Source organism: Colletotrichum higginsianum, chromosome 1 (assembly GCF_001672515.1).
Source record: "Colletotrichum higginsianum IMI 349063 chromosome 1, whole genome shotgun sequence".
In the NCBI taxonomy this organism is placed as follows: Eukaryota; Fungi; Ascomycota; class Sordariomycetes; order Glomerellales; family Glomerellaceae; genus Colletotrichum; species Colletotrichum higginsianum.
In genome coordinates this window covers 915132-937712 of record NC_030954.1, presented here as the reverse complement: position 1 = coordinate 937712, position 22581 = coordinate 915132, and the positions used below count along the sequence as shown (strand labels likewise).

At 57.6% G+C, this 22581-nt stretch overlaps 7 protein-coding genes across 7 annotated transcripts; 6 read left to right on the top strand and 1 right to left on the bottom strand.

Annotated features, from left to right (window-relative positions):
- Positions 1-148: 148 nt before the first annotated feature.
- Positions 149-1704, top strand: CH63R_00299 (Beta-xylanase; the record flags this gene model as incomplete). The annotated part of the gene is made up of 4 exons (XM_018295274.1): positions 149-403; positions 517-572; positions 643-918; positions 1002-1704. The coding sequence occupies 4 exons, from the start codon at positions 149-151 to the stop codon at positions 1702-1704; spliced, it is 1290 nt and encodes a 429-aa protein (XP_018163636.1).
- Positions 1705-3621: 1917 nt separating this feature from the next.
- Positions 3622-4954, top strand: CH63R_00298 (Zinc-binding dehydrogenase; the record flags this gene model as incomplete). Its single annotated transcript, XM_018295273.1, has 3 exons — positions 3622-3808; positions 3973-4621; positions 4702-4954. 3 exons carry the CDS (start codon positions 3622-3624, stop codon positions 4952-4954), a joined length of 1089 nt encoding a protein of 362 aa, XP_018163635.1.
- A 504-nt stretch (positions 4955-5458) lies between these two features.
- Positions 5459-6962, bottom strand: CH63R_00297 (Oxidase; the record flags this gene model as incomplete). Its single annotated transcript, XM_018295272.1, has 3 exons — positions 5459-5789; positions 5872-6046; positions 6143-6962. 3 exons carry the CDS (start codon positions 6960-6962, stop codon positions 5459-5461), a joined length of 1326 nt encoding a protein of 441 aa, XP_018163634.1.
- A 2143-nt stretch (positions 6963-9105) lies between these two features.
- CH63R_00296 (CFEM domain-containing protein) lies at positions 9106-10964 on the top strand (the record flags this gene model as incomplete). Its single annotated transcript, XM_018295271.1, has 8 exons — positions 9106-9216; positions 9322-9460; positions 9520-9716; positions 9778-9814; positions 9874-9941; positions 10007-10389; positions 10465-10532; positions 10594-10964. The coding sequence occupies 8 exons, from the start codon at positions 9106-9108 to the stop codon at positions 10962-10964; spliced, it is 1374 nt and encodes a 457-aa protein (XP_018163633.1).
- Positions 10965-12658: 1694 nt separating this feature from the next.
- Positions 12659-13319, top strand: CH63R_00295 (Choline dehydrogenase; the record flags this gene model as incomplete). Its single annotated transcript, XM_018295270.1, has 3 exons — positions 12659-12717; positions 12793-13060; positions 13119-13319. The coding sequence occupies 3 exons, from the start codon at positions 12659-12661 to the stop codon at positions 13317-13319; spliced, it is 528 nt and encodes a 175-aa protein (XP_018163632.1).
- A 48-nt stretch (positions 13320-13367) lies between these two features.
- CH63R_00294 (Choline dehydrogenase) lies at positions 13368-14915 on the top strand (the record flags this gene model as incomplete). The annotated part of the gene is made up of 2 exons (XM_018295269.1): positions 13368-13760; positions 13842-14915. The coding sequence occupies 2 exons, from the start codon at positions 13368-13370 to the stop codon at positions 14913-14915; spliced, it is 1467 nt and encodes a 488-aa protein (XP_018163631.1).
- Positions 14916-19146: 4231 nt separating this feature from the next.
- On the top strand, positions 19147-22014 carry CH63R_00293 (glycosyl hydrolase family 3 N terminal domain-containing protein; the record flags this gene model as incomplete). Its single annotated transcript, XM_018295268.1, has 5 exons — positions 19147-19315; positions 19393-19735; positions 19818-20246; positions 20333-20385; positions 20537-22014. The coding sequence occupies 5 exons, from the start codon at positions 19147-19149 to the stop codon at positions 22012-22014; spliced, it is 2472 nt and encodes an 823-aa protein (XP_018163630.1).
- Between the last annotated feature and the right edge of the window lie 567 nt (positions 22015-22581).

Below are 22581 nucleotides of genomic sequence, written 5' to 3'. Positions count from 1 at the left end.
ATGCCCCCTCGACCTCAGTTCCACGTCACGTTGACTGGAGAGCGAGCGGTCCTCTTTGCTTTTTCACTCTTGAGCTCCAATAAGCCCAGCCCTCCGTTCTCGTCATCATCCCCGGGTCCCTACCGACTGAAAAAAAAAAGACAACATCATGTACGCAAAGGCTGTCCTCGCCGTCCTCCTCGGCTCCGGCCTCGCCTCGGCCCAGCTCAACGCCCTCGCCGTCGGGGCCGGTCTGAAGTACTTTGGCACCGCCGTCGATGAGCGCCGGACGACCACTGATGCCGTCTACATGGCCATCGTCAACGACACCAGCGAGTTCGGGTCGCTGGTCCCCGAGAACGGGCAGAAGTGGGCGTACACCGAGCCGAGCCGGAACACCTTTTCCTACACCTCGGGAGACGTCGTAAGTGTAGTCACTCCGGGTGTTTTTTTTGGGGGGGGGGGAGGGGGTTAGGTGCCCTTCACTTGAGAGCCATCGGGCGACTAACAGAGGATCTCTCTCTCTCTCTCTCACAGGTCCCCAACATTGCCAAGGCGAACGGCCAGATCCTGCGGTGCCACACCTTGACATGGTACACACACACACACATCCATTAATGGAATGCCCACCTGTAGTGCCCCGTATGTCTGACTAGAAACCAGGCATTCCCAGCTTCCCAACTGGGTCTCGAGCGGCACGTGGACGGCGGCCACGCTGACGGCCGTCATCGAGACGCACATCGCCAACGTGATGAAGCACTACCTCGGCCAGTGCTACGCCTGGGACGTGGTCAACGAGGCCGCCGCCGACGACGGAAGCTGGCGCGCGAGCGTCTTCTACAACGTGCTCGGCACCACCTACCTGCCCATCTCCTTCCGGGCCGCCCGGGCTGCCGACCCGAACACGAAGCTGTGCGTCTTCCCAGTCCTCATTTCTTCGTGAGAGATACAGAGAGAGAGAAACAGAGAGACATGGGTCGTGGCGAGATAGAGAGAGAGAGAGACGATGCTGACACCCACAGGTACTACAACGACTACAACCTCGAGTACAACGGCGCCAAGACGAACCGCGTGTACGAGGCCGTCACCATCGTGCAGAACGCCGGCGCGCCCATCGACGGCGTCGGGTTCCAGGGCCACCTCATCGTCGGCTCGACGCCCGGCCGCAGCGCGCTCGCGACGGCGCTGCGGCGCTTCACGGCGCTCGGCCTCGAGGTGGCCTACACGGAGCTCGACATCCGGCACTCCAGCCTGCCGGCCTCGGCGGCGGCGCTCGCGAACCAGGGCCGGGACTACGCCAACGTGGTCGGCTCGTGCGTCGACGTCGACGGCTGCGTCGGCGTCACCATCTGGGGGTTCACGGACAAGTACAGCTGGGTGCCCGAGACGTTCAGCGGGCAGGGCGACGCGCTGCTGTGGGACGCGAGCTTCAACAAGAAGCCGGCGTACACGTCCGTGTCGTCGGTGCTCGCGGCGGCGGCGACGGGCGGCGGCGGCGTGACGACCACGAGCACGCTCACGGTGACGGCCACCCGCACGACGACGCTCGTCACCAGCACGAGGACCCCGACGTCGTCCGGCGCGGCGACGACGACGTCGGCGGCGGCGGGCGCGGAGCAGACTCGCTGGGGCCAGTGCGGCGGCGCCTTTTGGACGGGGCCGACGCGGTGCCAGGCGCCGTGGACCTGCACGAAGCAGAACGACTTTTACTCGCAGTGTCTGTAAGGTGTTTGTTTCTGTCTAGTTTGGCCAGACGTGGGCAGAGGGTAGGAAGGGGACGGGGCGGTCAAAATAGTATCTCCTCGATTCGGGAGCGGTGAAGAAGGCAAGGTTAGTTGGTTGTGGGAAATACGATGATGCTATGCGTTGTACATGCACCATACTTCTGATCATACTACCCTCTATCTCGCTCTCGCTCTCTCTCACTCTCGTTCACCGGTCCATGTTGCGGGATGAGTGGATTCCATGGCAGATGGCCAAAGTCCGCGACCACGGACTGTAATCCCCCCGATGCCAGTCTTTGCTCCTTGGATGATTGGTAATGCCCACCTCTTGTTCCGTGACACTCTGCGCAGAGAGAGAGAAGCGGACTTTGGATCGAGTTGGGGTCCAAGACCGCCGTGCACCCCCGGTTTGTTTTGTCGTAGGGGAACGAACCCAGGAGACCTAACTCCGGGTGCCAACTGCTAGAGATGAAGCCTGAGAATGGAAAAGATCAAGATGGTAGCGTAGCCCGGTAACGAGAAGTCGAAGAGAGACCGACGGTCCGTTTCACTCGCTTAGAATCCCTTGTGGTCGGTCATTTCCCTCTCTTCAAGACAAACGCCGATGCGAAATGTCTCTCATCGCCTATCGCCGAACAGAAACAGCATTTTTCGGCATTTGTAATAAAGACACAAGTGGGAGGTGGCGTGGATGGCCACACTAGCGACAACTTAGCACCATCAATACTGGTCTAAAGGGGGGCGGACGGTTTGAAAGACTGTCCGGGCGATCGGCAATAACCTCTCCTTACGTCCATGTTTCCAGGCACAGACAGAATACTTCGTTTCTGCGGCAGAGAGACGAGAGAATGGAAGACGACGCCTACGCCTACGCCGACGACGACGACGACGACGACGTGGAAACAAACATGACCCATCGTTGTCAGCCGGTTGCAGAAAGACTGGAGTTGTTCGCCTCCGAAGCTGCGCTGCGCCGCACACGAGCATCTTTCAGTCTCTCTCTCTCTCTATCTCTCTCTGCCTGACCATCTGTCTCTGTAGTGACAGTCTCTTGTCTCTCTGTCTTTGTCTCCCAGTTTTCATCTTGCCAGCAATCCCGAACCTTAACTGACTCGTACATGGACTGGCCCAGTACTCCATGGCCTCGCCTGGGGCCCCATCATCCCGGGCGCTTTGTTGGAGACTGCTCGAGTGCTCCAATCAACTGCTCCAATTACATGTCCGGACGAGGGGGAGCAGCCCACTCTAGATTCACCATTTGCGTCATTATATCCCAGAAAGCTACACTAGCATACTTATCGTCGTGCCAAAAACCCGGCTCAAACATCCACCGCCTGGATCCAGAGTCCAGGAAGCACAAGCCAAGCGCCTCTGCCGTCTGCCATCTATCTGCTCCTCCCCCTCCCTACCCCATTCATTGTCTACTGTACGCTACGGCATTGATGACTGTTCCTGAGATCCGCCCCCCCCTGGTGTTGTATGCGGTGTTCACAGTGTCCCCGCGGTGTCCGCGGTGTCGGCAGCGGCTCCGTTGTCAGTGCCAGAGAGAAAGCTCTGGAGCAAACCTGCGGACCATCTGGCATAGTGCCGTCTTAACTCCAGTTAGCTCCGCCCCGGATGCTTCCTGATCCATCTTGATGACACTTAGTATGAGAAAAGGGTCGGTTCCCGGCCCCGCGGCACCAGGGGATGCCGTCATGGAACCCGAGAACGGGAGGGAGGGGAGGAGGTTGAATTGAACTCTGTTCACTCGTATATAAATCGATTTCGCCTTTGCAATGCCACGGTCCAAGTTTCTCATACCTAACCCGCCTCACACGCTTTGCAACAAACAAACACCAACTGCACACCACCGAAACGACCCAACCTCATCACCAACCTTACCACCAACTCCAACACCACCACCACCACCACCACCATGGCCGACTACAAGTTCGAGGGATGGCTGGGCCACAGCCCCGAGAGCGCCAACGGCAAGATGGAATGGGGCGCCTTTGAGCCCAAGAAGTGGACTGAGGACGACGTCGACATCGAGGTCTCCCACTGCGGCATCTGCGGCTCTGACCTTCACATGCTGCGCTCAGGCTGGGCCGAGACACCCTATCGTGAGTTTCCGACTATTTCTCCTTTTACCCCGCCATACTCCGATGTTCCTCTTTTGATCTTGATTTTGTGAAAGCTTGTTGTGAAAGCTTGTTCCCTGTCGTCCCTTGTCAGTTGTTACGCCTCCCCTCCCTTGCTAACCATTTTTGTTTCCCCCCTCTTCTAGCCTGCTGCGTCGGCCACGAAATCGTCGGCAAGGCCGTCCGCGTCGGCAGCAACGTCAAGGGCATCTCCGTCGGCGACCGCGTCGGCGTCGGCGCCCAGGCCCGGTCTTGCATGAAGCCCGACTGCCCTGAGTGCTCGACCGGCCGCGAGAACTACTGCGGCCGCGCCAACGTCAGCACCTACGGCTCCGTCTACCCGGACGGCGAGGGCAAGTCGTACGGCGGCTACGCCGACTACAACCGCACCAACGGCAACTTCGTCATCAAGATCCCCGAAGGCCTCTCCTCCGAGGACGCCGCGCCCATGCTCTGCGGCGGCATCACCGTCTTCTCGCCCCTGAAGAACAACGACTGCGGCCCCGGCAAAACGGTCGGCATCGTCGGCGTCGGCGGCCTCGGCCACTTTGGCGTGCTCTTCGCCAAGGCCCTGGGCGCCGACAAGGTCGTCGGCATCTCGCGCAAGGCCTCCAAGAAGGACGAGGTGCTGAAGCTGGGCGCCGACGAGTACATCGCCACGGACGACGACAAGGACTGGGCCAAGAAGAACGCTCGCAGCATCGACCTCATCGTCTGCACCGTCTCCAGCGAGAAGATGCCTCTCCAGCAGTACCTGCAGCTCCTCAAGGTCAACGGCACCTTTATCCAAGTCGGGTAAGTCGTCCAACTTTTGCTGATTGAATGACTCGAAGAAGAAGAAAAATAACTGACAAAATCTCCCCCTTTTTCTCCAGTGCCCCCGACGGCGGTAACCTCCCCCCCATCAACGCCTTCACCCTCCTCATGTCCGGCATCAAGGTCGGCGGCAGCGGCATCGGCTCCCCCTCCGAGATCAAGGCCATGCTCGACCTCGCCGTCGAGAAGAAGGTCAAGCCCTGGGTCCAGAAGCGGCCGCTCAAGGACGCCAACCAGGCCATCATCGATATGGAGGCCGGCCACGCCCGCTACAGATACGTGCTGGTCAACGAGAAGCATGCCAAGTTGTGAGGGGATTTGTTTTTGTCATGAGAAGTGTAATTGTAGACTAAAAAGCAATGATGAGATGATGAGATGAGATGAGATTTTGATTCACTTGCCTAGTGAAAATGAGCAGCGGGTGAGCAGTGAGAAGTGAGTGAGAAGCGGGTAAGTGGTGGGCGAGGAAGCAACATGTATAGATTGAGTGGTCAAACGGTGAAAGTCGATTGAATGATGCGGAATTCAAAATAGTAAAATGTCAGCCCCGGAGTAGTGTTCATTTATAGATCGAGTCGTTCATCACTAACACCCATCCAGATTGAATACGTCGTCCAGGCCAATAACGGCGTTACAGCACACTCCCAACGCATGCTTCCACACGCCATGGCTCGTACCCCAAACCCCATTGTTAAGAAGCATAAGTTGAATTAAATCCTCGCTCGCAGTGCCAGAACCATTGCTTCCAGCACTGGGCATCCCTTTCCGACCTACTACGGACGGCGACACGTGAGAACAACCAAACGAAGGGTATCATCAGAGAACCGAATCAGACATCCGAGCACCCGGGTACTGCGCCTTGAGGCCCTCGTCGAGGCCCTTCCCGCCCACCGTCATGTCCTTGAAGGCCGGGCAGGCCAGGCTCAGGACCGCCGCGCTGAGGGCGTCGGTGACGAGGGCGAGGGGCTTCTCGATGATGGCGAAGACGGTGGACAGCGAGTTGGGCGAGGCCGTCTTGAGGACCTCGAAGACGAAGCACAGCAGGTTGTTGCCCTCCAGAAGCTTCGCCAGGTTCAAGACGCCGCCCGTGAGGTCGCTCAGGTCCACGCCGGCGAAGCTGTTGACCTTGCCCATGTTGCCTCCGATGCTACGCGTCGAATCTCGTTAGTAAAGAAGAAGAGAAAAAAAACCCCACGTCGATGGAACTGGAGTGTAAAAAGAAAACTCACCTTCCCATCTGAGGGTACTTGGTGATCAGAGCAACGAGGTCCAGGTTGAGCTGGACGAGGCCGTAGTCGACGGGCGTACGGTACCAGTTCTCCGGGATCCTCTCCCAGCCGGGGTTGTACGTGAAGCTGCCCTCCTCGCCCTCCACGGCAAAGAAGCTCTTGAGCGTCTGCTTGTCTACGCCGCAGTTAGCACTGTCAACAATCCACCTTCTCTCTTCCCCCCCTTCCCTCCCCTCTTCCCCCTTGCTATGACCAGACCAGGGGCACTCACTGAGAAGACCGGTGGGGTTTTCGGAGGAATAGTTCGCCAATAGGCGGCACGCGAAGAAGTAGCCCGCGTTCCTGGCGATCATGCCGGTGAACGGACCGTAGTAGAAGTTGGGGTTCGTCGCGATGGTCTCGTTGAAGCGGATGGCGGCCCGGTCGGCGAAGAGGTCGAAGTCGTAGACGCCCTCGCCCTCGCCCGCCATGTCGTAGAAGGACTGGAACTGGTCCATGACCATGGTCGAGGCGTCGCCGGTCACGTACAGGTCGGCGCGCGTGTTGGACGAGTCGCCCTCGATGATGTTGTGCGACCCGTTGAGCCCGCGCGGCGTGCCGAGCAGGCCGAGGACGTTGCCGAGGATGTTGCCGCCGCCGGCGCCGGCAACGTCACCGATGGAGAAGCCCGGGTTCAGCGACAGCGGGTTCCCGACGAAGACGGTGCCCATGACGGCCAGGAGCGTGGCGATGTCGATGCCCATGCCGTAGACCTGGTTGATGGCCCCGGCGACCTCGGTCAGGCTCGTCACGCCTTTGCGGTTGATGTAGCCGTGGTTCGCGAGGGCGTTGAGGCCGGGGCAGGGCCCGCGCTGGGCGCCGTTCCGGTAGTCTGGCGCGATGAACTCGTGGTCGCCGGACACGTCGATCGGGGTCGTCATCGGGTCGAAGAGGAGCCGCTTCTTGTGGGCCTCGTGGAAGACGCTGGCCAGCTTGCCGGTGAGCCTGGACGCGGCATCGTGGTTGAGGGCCTCATCGTTGGCGTAGGCCGGGAAGCCGAGGACGCCGCTGCCGAGGCAGGGCAAGATGGAAAGGATGTAAAACGACTTCATGACGGAAGTCTGACAGAAAAAAAAGAAGAAAAAAGGAGCGTGTGAAGAAGATTATGATAGTATACAATACGCGTGTAAACGAGTGACTGGTGAGTGATCCTGAAACGAGCGATTGGTGGATTGACCAACGTCTAAGAGACAAGTCGATGGTTTACAAGTCCAAGATTGCAAATCGAAACAATGTTCTTGGTCAATTCTTTTACCGCCTGCATCTGGTGGAACCGCCGGTCCCGCGGGCTGCGAACGAGAAGACAGATTGAGATCGACTCGTCTTGGGCTCTCTCTTCGTGGTCCCGGAAGAGTCGCCGGGGGGGGGGGGGGGGGGGGACGGACATGGGGGGGTTTGTCTCTCTCAAAACGATAACCCTACCGGCCGTGTTTTCTGCTCTTCCCAGTCCCTATCCTAGTCCCGTTTTAGTCCGTTTGAATCCGTCTTAGTTCCGGCAAGTCAGAGTTCGTCGACGGGACTGACCGCCAAACCGCAACCTTGTCCGGATGTGCACTCTGGTCTCCCAACCGGGCATCGTTGAGTTCAATGGCCAAGATTTGGGGGCCGGTTGTCAAGGAGAACTCTCGCAGAACTCTCGCAGCCCCATCTTCCCCCCCCTAGTCGATCAAGGTCCCTTGCCGCGTGGGCAAAGTAACGACATTTGTCCTTGTTTGTCGGGGAAATGAAGAGTTATCACAAAAGTTGTGCATGTCAATGTTACCTCAAAGAGTGATAACTCGAGTGATCTGCATCCAAATTCCCCGACGACCCTCTTATGCTACGCGCTATCAAAAGCCTGAACTCCTCAGAGTTTCGACGGGCTAACCGGAATCGAAAGGAAGTGTCCGTTGAGGTTCGTCCTAGTGGCGAGGACAACGGGTCAAAGTCCACTGATCAACCGGATAGACTGAATGGCAGGATGGCGAAGTCGCATCAAGATGCGGATTGCACGGAAGGGGGGGCGGTTATACTCCAACACCAGCTCTCGGGGTACACCGCCGCTGCCCCCCCCCTGGATGATGCAGCAATACCAGTCCCATGGTCCCAAGATGAGATGAGATGTACCTCCCGTCGGCGTAATGTCCACTGACACGAGGGGTAGAATCCGCCCAGCCCTGGTTTCTGGGAGGCAGTGTTCGCGGCAATCTCATCGTTGCTCGTCATCCTTGGGGTTCCATAACCGGCGATGGAGAACGCAGATCAACTCTTTTGGGGGAAGGGGAGGGTTATCAGCACCCGGCGAATCCGCAGTTAGTTACGTCCAAAAGACTATGGGAACACAATCTCAGAACCGATACCCACTGCTCTGTGCCTCTCTCCATCGCCATCTCTGTCCTTCGCCGTTTCCGTCGACTCAACCCACAGTTCGAGAAGGCTTTTGTGGACTCCAAGGCCGCAAGAGGCAGATTGTAATATTCCAGTAAGGCTAGCACGTGTCCCCATCGCAGGGTCTGAAACAGAACCCCCGTCTGTCATAATTCACGATGCGACCCCACTGGGCATGGGATCCCGGTGGGACTCGGCATTCCATGTCTGGACGTTTTTGGCGTCAGAAAGGGGGGGGGGATGCCCAGTACAGCATGCAGCATGCAAGACTACTTACTGCGTTCCCCTCTTCCGAATGGTTGAAACAAACTTCTTTGGAGGTGGTGTATACGACGAGTTGACCACTTGTGAACTAGTTTGGCTAGTTATTGCAACGACGTGGATGCCGTCGCCGCCAAGGCCGGCCAAGGGCCCATGGAAAGAAACCCTCTTTTGAGTCCCAACAAGAATCCTGAACTACAATGGCCTGGTCGAAAGTCGCCCTCTGACGCAGTTTTGTCCAGTGGTCCATGTCTGCTCGTCAATAGGCGCCCACAAAACGAGACTGAACCCTGGCTGCCAGACAAGTTCCCGGAACCCGGTTCGTCTTGGACGAAATGGGAACCATCACGTATGTGAGGGGGCCATCGGCAGATGAGGCACGGGAAAGATTGGGGAACTCAAAAGTTGTTTTTTTCTTTTGCTCAAAAGACCAAAAGGCACGGATTTGAATAAGTCTTCGTACCAGCGGGATTCGACAAGTCGTTTCTCCCGTCGTTTTCCCCTTCTCCTTTTTTCGTCTCCTCCCGTTCGTCCGGTTGTCGTGCCCAGCCCCATCAGGAGAGAAAGATGAAGTCCGCAGCAGTTATCCTGTTCGTGTTGGCCTGGTGTCAAGGCGTGTGGGGGCTCACCAAGACCACCGAGACCCCGGCACCGGTAGAGAGTCCTCCGTTGTGCGGCGTAAGTTGTGCAACATTCTTCCTCTCTTTCAGCAGGGCCAGTGGGCTGTTGTTGTTTCTTTGTGTGTGTTTGGACCGACCGACTGACTGACTGACGAGATATCAGCTGCAATGCATCCAACAAGTGACGCTGGCGACGGGGCTGTGCGCCGTCACCAACGCCACCTGCGTGTGCACAAACGTCGAGCTCAACGAGCAGATTTCGCTCTGCGTGCACCTCAACTGCACCATTCGAGAGTCGTTGAGTAGGTGTTGTCTCTCTCGCTCCATCCGTCATGCTGCCGCATCGAGCCTGTGCTGACAGACAACTTTGAAGAGGTCCAGGCCTACTCTAAGCACACATGCGGCGTGCCGTCCCGTGACCGAACCGCCTTGGTATGGGTCACCGGCGTCGTCTTTCTGGTTCTCGGGCTCGTGGCTTTCCTCCTGAGGGTGATGGCCAAGCTTTGTTTGGGCGGGCAGACTTGGGGGGCTGATGACTGGGTTATGCTGCTGGCTGTGGTACGTTCGAAAATCCCAGAGTGTCCCTCTCAATGATGCGAATACTGACATTCTCTACTAGGCCATGATGGTCCCCCTCAACAGTCTTTCAATTCCCAGTATGGATGGTCTTTTCACCTCCCATACGACTTCTTGACACTGACTCATGGCTACGCAGTCTCCAAAACTGCCTTGGGCCAGGACATTTGGACTGTCCACCCCGACAACATCACAATGTTTCTCTACGTGCGTACCAACACCAGCACAGTAATTACTAGTCTAGTCAAGGGCTAATGGGTTCATGGTGACAGATGTTCTTCTGGGACTCGCTCCTCTACCTGGGCGTCCTGCCCGTGACCAAGATCTCGATCCTGCTCTTCTACCTCAAGATTTTCCCCAAGAGGGAGATTAGAATCGGCTGCTGGGTCCTCATCGGGTTCAACGTCGCGTACTTCATCGTCTTCGAGCTCATCTCCATCTTCCAGTGCATCCCCGTCGAGGGCGCGTGGAGGGCGTGGGACGGGGAGTTCCAGGCCAGGTGCAACAACGTCAACATCCAGGGCTGGTCGGCCGCCGTCATCAACATCCTGCTGGACGTGGCCACCCTCGTCCTCCCGCTCAAGGAGCTGTACAACCTTTCCCTGTCCACCAAGAAGAAGATCATGGTCATGATGATGTTTTGCGTCGGGTTCTTGTGCGTCGTCGTCTCCTGCGTCATAGAAAGAGTTTCCCCTGTCCTGGGACCCAGATAGGCTAATGGATTCTGCAGCGTCACCATCGTCAGTGTTGTCCGGCTGCATTCTCTCGCCAGCTACGCCACAACCAACAACGCGACCCGTAAGTACATGTTGGTCCTGCCCCGACCATGCTTGAACCTGGGCATTAACAAGGACCGCAGAGGACTACGTCGAGGTCGGCTACTGGAGCACGATCGAGGTCCCCGTCGGCATCATCTGCGCCAGCATGCCCGCCATCCGCTCCCTCTTCAGCCTCGTCTTCCCCAAGGTCTTCGGCACCACGCAGCGGGGCAAGTCCAACTACGCCAACATCTCGGACCAGCACAAGCTGCAGTCGGGCTCCCAGAAGTTCTCGTCCATGGGCTCGGCGTCCAAGAAGGCGATCCGCGTCCAGAAGGAGTTCTCGCTGAGGTCGGGCCGCCGGGACGACGTCTCGTATACCGAGCACGAGCTCACCAACCTGCCCTTTCGAGACCCGAACTCGCGTGCTTCGTCAGAAAAGAACCCGGCCATGCCCCACGAAGCTGTCTGACCGTGGGGGGTTCTGGAGCGTATACGTCCTTGTTGATTTGCTTTTTTTTTTTTTTTTTTTTTGCTTTTACCCCCTTATACACACACGTTTTAGACCACAAGGAGCTCATCATCCGATACCATTTTGACATGTACCATATTTATTTTCTAATCTTCTGTCGAAGCCCGCATCGAGATACCACAACCATAGCATAAATGTTAATTAGATAATCTGACCCGTCGTTCCCAAGGTACATTCTAACTACACGCTTCAGACGTCTTCATCCATCATCCACCAACACCATCTGCAACATGGGAGAAAACATAGACTCCCTGGTTCATCCGAAATAGGGCATGTTTCCGTGGTAGGGCCGTCTTTCCCCAGAGCCAGGTTGCTTCGATCTAACGCCACCCGTCGTAGGTCGATGGCATATGAGGCGTCTCCTCCAGTGACGAAACCCGTTGAAAAAGCTGCAGTCGGGAGGAGCTCGAACCGTGGAGAAAGCCGTCGCGTCGATGGGGTCCCTGTCAAAAGGGGGCGGCGGTCTCACATCAACATCAAGCAGATCGTTACCTGACCCGGACCGTTGGAGGACTCCGTCTATTTGGCATATCTCGCCCCCCCTTGCAGGTTACCATTCTCATCTTCGTCCCCGGCAAACAATCTTTTCTCGAAGGTTGCAGTGGCCCACAGTGGGGGGCGCTTGATGCCGTTTTCTTTCCGTCTTGGGCTTTTGTGGGAATCTGGCCCCCCCTCCCCTCCCCTTGTAATCGCTGTCATTGTGATCGTCTGCCTCGCAGCTTTCGCCTAGCCGGGGGACGAGGGACCGCTCTGCAACACGGCACTGCCGCCAGGGAGCGAGTCAAACTCCCTGCAAGAGCTGTCAACAATGGCCTTTCAGGCATCAAGGGAGCGAGATGCAGCCAGTCTGAGCAGTGAGCCCGGCATTGTGCTCGTGTGTTGCATTACTGAAGAAGGGCGGCTCTTGGCAACTCGTGTCTGGTTGTTCAGTTGTGACTGTTACAGAGGACACTCAAGTAATACACAACCTGAGATGTGCTGCAGCAACCCATACTCATAACCGTGGTAACTAGGTGTGCCGTTCAATGCAAAAGGTTTTTTGTTGGATATATTCTTCCTTTCTTCTCGTATACCCCAGCTCGCTCGTTCGGGCAAATACCAGATTAGCAACCCACAAACTAGCTAGAACTGGTCATCGTCTGTCCGTCGGCACCTTTGAACCGGGCAAGAGAAGCAGTCGCGATGGAGTAACTTATCCATAGCGAGCACCCAGTACGATGGCCGTGGAGAACAGGATCCAGATGCAAGTTCGTCATTCGAGGGGGATCGGCATTACCACCTGGATTCAGGACCTCCGTAATGTAACCGGCATCCCTAGAATGCCATTCTCCTATTGACCGACCTCCTTTTCCATCTTCCGTCTCATATGGGGGCAGGGCTGAGTTGTCAGATCCCTATGCGGATTCCCACGCCCGCTTAGCTAATTAATATCTACTTCGTCTTCTCTTCCAGATCGTCTGCTCGGTTTGAGATTGAAAGCCTTGGCCTACGATCAAGCTTTCTTTTCTAATTCGTCATCTTCAATCCGCTCTCTCTCTATCTTTCTGCCTGCCTGCTTTCGGCCCTCCGTTCGGCCTATCCGACCTTCTGTCACTTCTTTCTGGGAAAGCAGGCAGCGCCTCACCACGCCCAAGATGCGCTTCTCGCTCGTTGCCACACTCGTTACTGTCCTGGTTGACTCATCCTCTGCATTGTAAGCCCGCACAACGAAAAGGGGACAGAAAGGAAAAAACGCCAAGAAAAACGTTGATACTGACTCTCGGATCAGCGCCATCCCGTGGAAGGCTTCCCCAAAGCAGCCTCGCCACGACCCGTTTATTGGTAAACGGGCCGCCAACGAGACGCTCGACGGCTATGACTACGTCGTCGTCGGCTCCGGCCCCGGCGGTGGTCCGGTGGCCGCCAACCTCGCCATCGCCGGCTTCAAGGTGTTGTTGATCGATGCCGGAGGAGACTCGGGCGATTCCTGGACCGAGAAGGTCCCGGCCCTCCATCTCATGTCGACCGAGTTCCAAGACACGAGGTGGAACTACTTTGTGGGTGATGCCGCACATCTTGTCATAAGAGGATATCATGGGAACTAACACGAGTCAGGTCAACCACTACCCTGACCCTGAGCAGCAGAAGAGAGACTCCAAGATGACGTACGAGATGCCGGACGGCAGCTTCTACGTCGGACTGGACCCCCCGGCCGAGGCGAAGCCCCTCGGCGTCTGGTACCCGCGCGCCGGCACCCTGGGCGGCTGCTCCCGCCACAACGCCCTCATCTCCGTCAACGCCCACGACAGCGACTGATCCAAGATCGCGGCCCTCACCGGCGACGACTCGTGGGCGCCGGACAACATGCGGTCCTACTTCCAGAAGCTCGAGAGGAACATGTACCTGCCCTCGAGCATCGTCGGCCACGGCTACAGCGGCTGGCTCGGCACCTCGCTGACGTCCCTGTCGCTCGTCGTCGAGGACCAGAAGCTGCTGTCGCTCATCGTCGCGGCGGCCTCGGCCATGGGGAAGAGCCTTCTCGGCTTCCTGCTCAACACCGTGGCCGGGCTCGGCCAGGTCCTGCTTCGGGACATCAACGCGCCGGGCCAGACGAGCGAGACCGGACTTTACCAGGTCCCGCTGGCCATGACCGACTCCATCCGCGGCGGCCCCAGAGACTTGATCTTGGACACGGCCAACGCGGTCAACTCGGACGGATCACGCAAATATCACCTCGACATCAAGCTAGATACTCTCGTGAGTGGTTGGGCCCCGGACTGGCTGTGATGGGCATCACTGTGTTGGGGTTCGAACATATACTGACGATAATATCATTAGGTCACCAAGATCCGCTTCGATGAGAGCGGCGACAAGCCCCGCGCTGTTGGAGTCGACTTCCTGGAGGGATCCAGCCTCTACCGCGCCGACCCCCGTTCCGGCTCGGCCTCCCCCTCGGGGTCCGGCAGCGTCGACGCCAAGCGCGAGGTCATCATCTCAGCCGGCGCCTTCAACACGCCCCAGCTGCTCAAGCTCAGCGGCATCGGCCCCAAGGCGGAGCTCGAGTCGTTCGACATCCCCGTCCTGGTCGACCTCCCCGGCGTCGGGACCAACATGCAGGACCGCTACGAGGCCACGGTGATCGGTAAGACGACGAGCGACTTCGTCATCACCAGCAAGTGCACCTTCTTGGAGACGTCCCCGGACCCTTGCCTCGAGCAGTACCAGCAGGGCCTCGAGCCCGTGTCCAAGGGCGTCTACGCCACCAACGGCATCGCCATCGCCATCGTGCTCAAGTCCTCCGTCGCCGAGGACGAGCCCGACCTCTTCGTCTCGGGCGCGCCGGCCAAGTTCAAGGGCTACTTCCCGGGCTACGCCTCCGACTCGCTCGCCGACGCGCAGCACTGGGCCTGGATCGTCCTCAAGGCGCACAGCCGCAACAACGCCGGCACCGTCACCCTCCGGTCGGCCGACCCCAGGGACATGCCCGCCATCGACTTCAACTACTACGACGCGGGCGTCAACGGCGCCGGCGAGGCCGACAAGGACCTGCAGGCCACGTACGAGGGGTTCGACTTCTCCCGCCGGGCGTTCGACAGCCTCCTCCCGCTCGACGGGAGCTTCCCCGAGGTCTGGCCCGGCGGCAACGTCACCAGCGAGGAGGACGCCAAGCAGTTCCTCAAGGACGAGGCGTGGGGCCATCACGCGTCTTGCACCTGTCCCATCGGGCCCGACGACGACCCCATGGCCGTTCTCGACTCGAGCTTCAAGGTCCGCGGCACCGAGGGTCTGAGGGTCGTCGACGCCAGCGTGTTCCCCAAGATCCCCGGCTTCTACATCGCTCTGCCGCTGTACATCGTGTCGGAGAAGGCGAGCGATGTCATCATCCAGGAGGCTCAGGCGTCGGCTGCCTGAAGCACGTCCACGTCGGTCCGACGCGGGGCTATGCTGGTGGTGCAGTGCAGCAAACAAATAGCCATCAAGTTTATGCAACAATATCCCATAGTTTTCAGTTCTTAATACCCATATGTCAACTTCGCTTCCAAGAACGTGTTTTCTAAACTGTTGTGAATCGAGTGGATATAAGATGGTTAATGAGGTCAGTTGCTTATAATGTGAACGTGAAGAGGTTACATTTGTTAGAAATGTTTCCATCCAGTCGATCAAGGCATTAGAATCGGCTGAATCTAGTTTCCATAGTTTGTGACTTTGACGTCTGACTCTAGTCGACCCCCCTTTTGCATCCATACAACTCTGAAGTGTTGGTTGACATGGAGTCTAGCGCTTACTCTCTTCCATAGTGGTGATTAACAACCCCTTGTCACAACATAACAGTCTCTGCCAACGCCCCATAACGACTATACTGCTATTTTGACTGCTTTCTTCTATACAGGTGATTAATAATCCCTTACAATGGACTAGTAGCGGGCTTTAAAGAACATCCTGTCGTTCCATACTATGCTTCAGCCTTTACAGCATCTTCTAGCCCTTACCAAAAGAATGACAATAGCAGGACAGACCAAAGTTCCCACGCGGATGAAGGTCGGATAACAAACAATGGGTAGTATTGAATCGAAAGTTCTATGGTTTTTATTGACGTTATTACCAAAAGTTGTCTCTCTGCTAGCTTATCGAGTTACTCGTCAGGACCAGCACAAGCATTACACCCAAAGTCAGGTCAAGTCATGCAGCTGCAGCTACATGTGGCACAGATACTCGAACCTGGGTGCCATCTGACGTTGTTCCCCTCACTGGCGACCCACTGAGGCTCAAATCATTCCCGGTCGTTGTGTGCCGCGGATACAGTCACTGCATGGCTCCGTGGAGTAAATGTTTGGGCTGTTCATCAGCCGACCAGCGTCGATCTCTTGAGGCTCTGGGGCTGCCACCCTGCATAATAGTGTAACCATACGCCTGCTCATCGAGGACGCTTAGGCTGGTGGACCAGGAATGGCTTTGAATCTTCCAAGTCCTCGTCAATGGATAAACACTTCCCCTGTGGACAGACCCGCGGGACATTTCTTCTCCGGGGCTGGATTGCCCAGCGCAATATGGTTGCGTGGGGCTCGGCAAGGTCCAGTTCATTATGGAGATGGGTGAAGGGAAAAGGAAAACAGTCTTCACCGCATAGAAGAGGTAACAAAGAGGAAGACGAAACGTAGTGCGTAGCGAGAAGGTCATGGCTTGATTTTTGTGGGATAACACGTTCTACCTACAGCTCTTTGCCTGTTGTACACATTTTGGCGGGGAAGATGAGTATAAGAGAGAATGGTTGCATTGATCGTATGCTTTGAGATGGGGAAATGTTCGATGGGTCCGGTCCGCCCTTTTACGACGAGACAGAATGGGAATGGAGGACCGGGAACGGAACCGGTCGCGACCGGTTGGGTAATAACAATCGTCACTTAATCAAAAGATGCCTAGGTACGCCTGACAGACTCCGGTGGGTGAAAGTAGTCAATAGGTGACCACAGGTGGATGAGGAGTTGAGAATCTTTATGCTTGTATGCTTGTATGACGAAACAGGACGGAAGACGAATGGCCCTCATCCGAACAGCCGCGGTGCGGAAGTTGGTAACGGATGGTCCAGGGTTACCCCCTCGGTGCCGGGATCGGAATCAAGCATGAACAATGACAGGCAGAGTTGCTCTGTGGTGTGGTGAACCCGACGGTGCCAGAAAAGGTCTCACTCACCCCTCAGCTTCCCGGGACTCGAGGGCATCGCCATAGAGGTTCGTGTGGAGTTCCCCGGGGATGCCAAACAACGGACCGAATGGAAGGACGCTTGTTTATTCTTGGCACACACTCGTGTGCTCGCCTGTGTACGATGCACGATGTATGCCGCAGTGATGGGGGTTGCTTGGCCCATGAATGGATCATGGGACCAATGTTGACGTCCAAGGATAACCCCTCGGCCATTTCAATCACGGGGCAAGGCAAAGGAGAAGAATAGAAGAAAAAAAAAAGAGTGGGAAACTGTCCGCACGGGGAAACAAGCGGTAAACCTCGGCGCAGGGTGGTGAGGAGAAACACGAGGAAAACAAAAAAAAGAAACACAAAAAAAGAAAAGAATGCAAACTCTCACGTGGGCAGAGCTGATCAAGTCGGGGTCTCCAGCACTTGCATGGGCCAACTCCACAACTTACAATACTGAACTGCTAAAGCTTCCCCATGGGTGCAACTTACTCCTACCGAGTATGTATCCATACAGCATGGCATGGTGTGCTGTTACCTGGCAGGGGGGCGGCTTCACCGGGGTAAAGACATTCGAGAGGCATCCCGCACCTCTCGCTGTATTAGTCAACGGTTGAGTAACTGCACGAAGCAGCAGCCAATACCCGAGCACCGGCGTGCTGTCCGAGGCGGGAATATTCGATATCATGACGTATCCCTACTGGGAGACTGGGTGTTGGAAACCGCTCATCCCGAGGCCGTTTCGGCATCGTGAGCGGCTTCCAAAGTCTTGGCCGGAAGCCACCCGGTGGGCTAAGTTAAGATCGACGTTGGCAACACCCGTTGTTTTGCCGGCGGCAGGCTTCTCTTTGGCTGCTCTCTCAACTCCGAGAAGATCGGGTCCCCGTCCCCTCCTCCCCCCCAGCATCTGCCACGGCGCAAGGTGAAGAACAGGGCCGATTAGACGTGCGGGGGGCCGGGGGGCGGAAGACAGAGGGGGAGGAGGCTCAGATGCTAAGAGGACCGATTCTCTCCGATTTGGGACGACGGTCGACCGGTGCCACGGTGTCGGCCCCCCCCAGGGACCCCAAGGTCCCAAGGTCCCAAGGAGGGGAGGGGATGAACAGGTTCCCCCAAAGAGCTACTCGAGCCGCCACGAGTGCGTATGACGAAGAAAATTCTGTAGAAAACCTGCGTGTCTGGGCCTCTAGTGTCGGCGCAATGTCGGGCCTCCACACAAAGCCCCCCTCTCCCTCCTCCTTTCTGTCCCATTGTCCACTCAATTCGACGGCGGGGGGCGGGGGATGGGGAATAGGCCGGGGGTGGTCGAGGGAATCCTTAGCCGCTTAACCTCTTTGCAGTGCGGAACCAGGGGGGGAAGGGAAAGGGAGGGGGTTCGCGCAGAATGAAAGCTTGAACAAGCTTGAACAAGCTTGCTTGCTTGGACTCTGGAGTCTCCAGGTTTTCCCAGTTGGTCACCGGATCCGCCTTCCCCCACAAGACCGGCTTCGTGTTCCTTGTCGACCTGCAGAACGGTAGTTCTCCGGTACTGGATCCGTGGACAAACCAAGTGTGACTGATGATTCTGATCCTGACGCTGGCGGCAGAAACACCGACATGACGCCCTCCGCCAAGCGTGTCGTCCATTGGGCCAGTGTGGTCAAGTCGTCTTTACGCGGAAAACAATTTCCCACAGCTGGGCTGAGAGAGGAAAAAGAGAGAGGAAAAAGAGAGAGGAAAAAGAGAGAGAGAGCCGGGCGGTGAGCAAGTGTTTGACAGGTCCCGTCCCATGACTCGATGCTCCCGCCCAGCAGCTCGTCTCTACCGATTCTGATGACTAGTCATCCTGGCCATGCTAACCCACGGCTGGGAATTGTACCCCACACCTCCAGATGACGATGTATTGTTTGCCATTTGGGATCTAGACTGGGGAACTCGGCAACAATCCGACTCTCTCTCTCTCACTCTCTTTCTCTCTTGTGCTCCACATGTCATGTTGAAGAAAATCTTCTCCCCGGCCTTCTCCGTCGGTACGGCTACTACACTGGCAAATCTACGGCTAATCTCCATTGCCCCCCCCCGTGATGCCCAATATCCGGATATCCCATCCCACCTCTGCCTTGGTGAAAGACCTCTCTAGGCTTGGTGGACGGTGCGGGGCCGACTTCTGGAGTGAATGACGAGATGCATTACCAAACATATTCTATTACGGATCGTGTTCAGGTCTTCCCCGGCTTGTAAAGCCCGCGCGGAGTTGGCGGCGGCGGGGAGTAGTCCGGGTCTGGGTCTGGGTCTGGGTCTGGGGGGAGGTGGGCTTAGCATGTATAGAAGGACGAGGATATGAGCGGACTGACGATGAGAATCGTGACATATAAAGGGCGGGTATGTAACCTCGATTCTCGTGAGGCTTAGGATAGGATCTTCAGCACACTGCGCCAGGTCTCACAACTTACGCCAAGGGATATTGCCAACAATGTCCGCCGCCCTGTCTCTCGTCCTCTCGGGCCTTCTGCTGGCACCCTCCGTCGCCGCTCAGTCATATGAAGCTGGCGGCCGGTCTGAAGATGCCTTCAGTTGGGTCCAGCCTCTGAACACCACCATCCTCGGCCCCTATGGCCATTCCGAGGCCGTCTACCCCTCCCGTGAGTAACATACACACACACACACACACACACAAATTATTACACTATTACACCATACAGACAACTTTTTGATAAAGCATCAAAGCTGACACTGGGTGAAGCCAAAATCAACGGCAACGGTTGGGAGGATGCCCTGGCCAAGGCTCGTGCTTTCGTGGCCGAGCTGACGGTCGAGGAGAAGGCCGACATGGTCACCGGCCAGCCCGGCCCCTGTGTCGGCAACATCGTCGCCGTCCCGCGCCTCGGCTTCCAGGGCCTCTGCCTCCAGGACGGCCCTCTGTCCATCCGCGTGGCCGACTACGCCAGCGTCTTCTCGGCCGGTGTCTCGGCCGCGTCCACCTGGGACAAGGACATCCTGTACGAGAGAGGTCTCGCCATGGGCAAGGAGTTCAAGGCCAAGGGTGCCCACGTTGCCCTCAGGTGAGTTTCCTCTCTGCTTTGGACATTCTCTTATGTCTTCCAAGAAGAGCTCTTGTTCTCTAACCGACGGGAAAAACAACAGCCCCGTCGCCGGCCCCCTCGGAAGAAGCGCCTACTCGGGCCGCAACTGGGAGGGCTTCTCCCCTGACCCCTACCTCACCGGTGTCGCCATGTACCAGACCATCGTCGGACACCAGGACGCCGGTGTCCAGGCGACGGCCAAGCACTGGCTGCTCAACGAGCAGGAGATCATGCGCAACCCGACCTTTGTGGTCAACGGCACCGCCACCGAAATCGAGGAGCAGGCGCTGTCGTCCAACGTCGACGACCGCACCGTCCACGAGATCTACATGTGGCCCTTCGCCGACGCCGTCAAGGCCCGCGCGTCGTCCTTCATGTGCGCCTACCAGCGCATCAACGGATCCTACGCGTGCCAGAACAGCAAGGCGCTCAACGGCCTGCTCAAGACGGAGTTGGGCTTCGACGGCTACGTCATGTCTGACTGGGGAGCGTGAGTTTTATTCTTCTTTGGGGGACTTTCTCTCCTTGACTGTGAAGATGATGATGAAAACTTGTCTAACACAATCATGTTGATAGTACTCACACTGGTGTTGCTGCCATCGAGGCTGGTCTTGATATGGACATGCCTGGTAAGTTTTATCACCCCTTATTCCCTCATCCCCAACCATTCCTCTCTTGCTATTCCCATCCACCCCTGCTCAGAGTATCTACCTACTACACCCAACAGCCAGCCTCAGTCCAGCTTCAACCCTAGGAATGGTCTCAACTAACACGACACAGGTGGTCTCGGCGGCTACGGCATGAACTGGAAGGCCGGCTCGTTCTTCGGCGGCAACGTCACCAAGGCGGTCAACAACGGCACCCTCGACGTCGCACGCGTCGACGACATGATCGTCCGCATCATGACCCCCTACTACTGGCTCGGCCAGGACAAGGACTTCCCCAGCGTCGACCCCTCGACCGGCGACCTCAACACCTTCTCGCCCAAGTCGACCTGGGTCCGCGAGTTCAACTTGACGGGCGAGCGCAGCCGCGACGTGCGCGCCGACCACGGCGAGCTGATCCGCAAGCACGGCGCCGCCGCCACCGTCCTGCTCAAGAACGAGAACAAGGCGCTGCCCCTCAAGGCGCCCAAGTCCATCGCCGTCTTCGGCAACGACGCCGGCGAGGACACCCAGGGCTTCTACAACCAGGACGACTTCGAGTACGGCACCCTCACCGCCGGCGGCGGCTCCGGCACCGGCCGCCTGACCTACCTCGTCACGCCGCTCGAGGCCATCAAGGCGCGCGCCCGCCAGGACGGCGCCCTCGTCCAGCAGTGGCTCAACAACACGCTCATCATCGAGTCCAACATCACCGACCTCTGGGTGCCCAACGTCCCCGACGTCTGCCTCGTCTTCCTCAAGACCTGGGCCGAGGAGGCCGCCGACCGCCAGCACCTCGACGTGGACTGGCACGGCAACGCCGTCGTCGAGAACGTCGCCCGCAACTGCAACAACACCGTCGTCGTCACCCACTCGTCCGGCATCAACACCCTCCCCTGGGCCGACCACCCCAACGTCACCGCCATCCTCGCCGCCCACTACCCCGGCCAGGAGTCCGGCAACTCCCTCGTCGACGTCCTCTACGGCGACGTCAACCCCTCCGCCCGCCTGCCCTACACCATCGCCCTCAACGGCACCGACTACAACGCGCCGCCCACGACCGGCATCAACACCACCGGCTGGTACGACTGGCAGAGCTGGTTCGACGAGAAGCTCGAGATCGACTACCGCCACTTCGACGCCCACAACATCTCGGTCCGCTACGAGTTCGGCTTCGGCCTGAGCTACACCACCTTTGAGCTCGGCGACCTGGCCGCCGAGCCCGTCGTCGAGGGCATCACCACCGTCCCCGAGCAGCGCCCCGTCGAGCCCGGCGGCAACCCGGCCCTCTGGGACACCATCTACAACGCCACCGTCCCCGTCACCAACTCGGGCGACGTCGAGGGCGCCGCCGTGCCCCAGCTCTACGTCAGCTTCCCCGCCGACACCACGCCCGCCGGCACGCCCCCGAGGCAGCTCCGCGGCTTCGAGAAGGTGCCCCTGGCCGTCGGCGAGACCAAGACGGTCGGCTTCGCGCTGAGGCGCCGCGACCTGAGCTACTGGGACGTCGTCTCGCAGGACTGGCTCATCCCGGCCGGCGAGTTCACGCTCAGCGTCGGCTGGAGCAGCAGGGACCTCAAGGCTTTCACCAAGATCACCCCGGTGCAGGCGTAAGTCTGATTTTTTCGTGTTCCATTTTTCCAGCAAAGTCTGTGCAGCGATGAATGAAGGTGGGAGGGGGAAACTAGACGATATCAAACGACCATGATGAGCTCTGGATAATATTTAGTAATGTCTGGATTAGCAGTACAATAAACACCTTTTCAGTTGAACTCGTTAGGCGTGGAGGTGAGGGGAGCCATGCATCAAATGATCAGATCCCTCTTGCTGAATGACGGAAATGCCTTTTCTTCTTTTTTTGTTCGTTTTTTGTTTTAGTTTTTAGGAATGAGGATTCCTACGCAACCACATCAGACTGGGAAAGGGTTTCGGCGCCACTATCAAGAGCGTAAACGCTTCCACAACTGGTGTCGGAATGCCATTTCAGCTCCTCGGTGTCGTTTCAGCTCAAATCCGAAAGGAATGCCGGCAGATACAAGTTGGCCAGTAGCCTCCTTCAGCTCGGATGGGAATGAGGCGCCGGCGGCCAAACCGAGACAAGCTGAAGACGGCAGCTGGCACGAGGTTCAGCCCAAGTCCAACAGATAACAGGGAGAGAGAGAAAGAGAGAGAGAGAAGAAT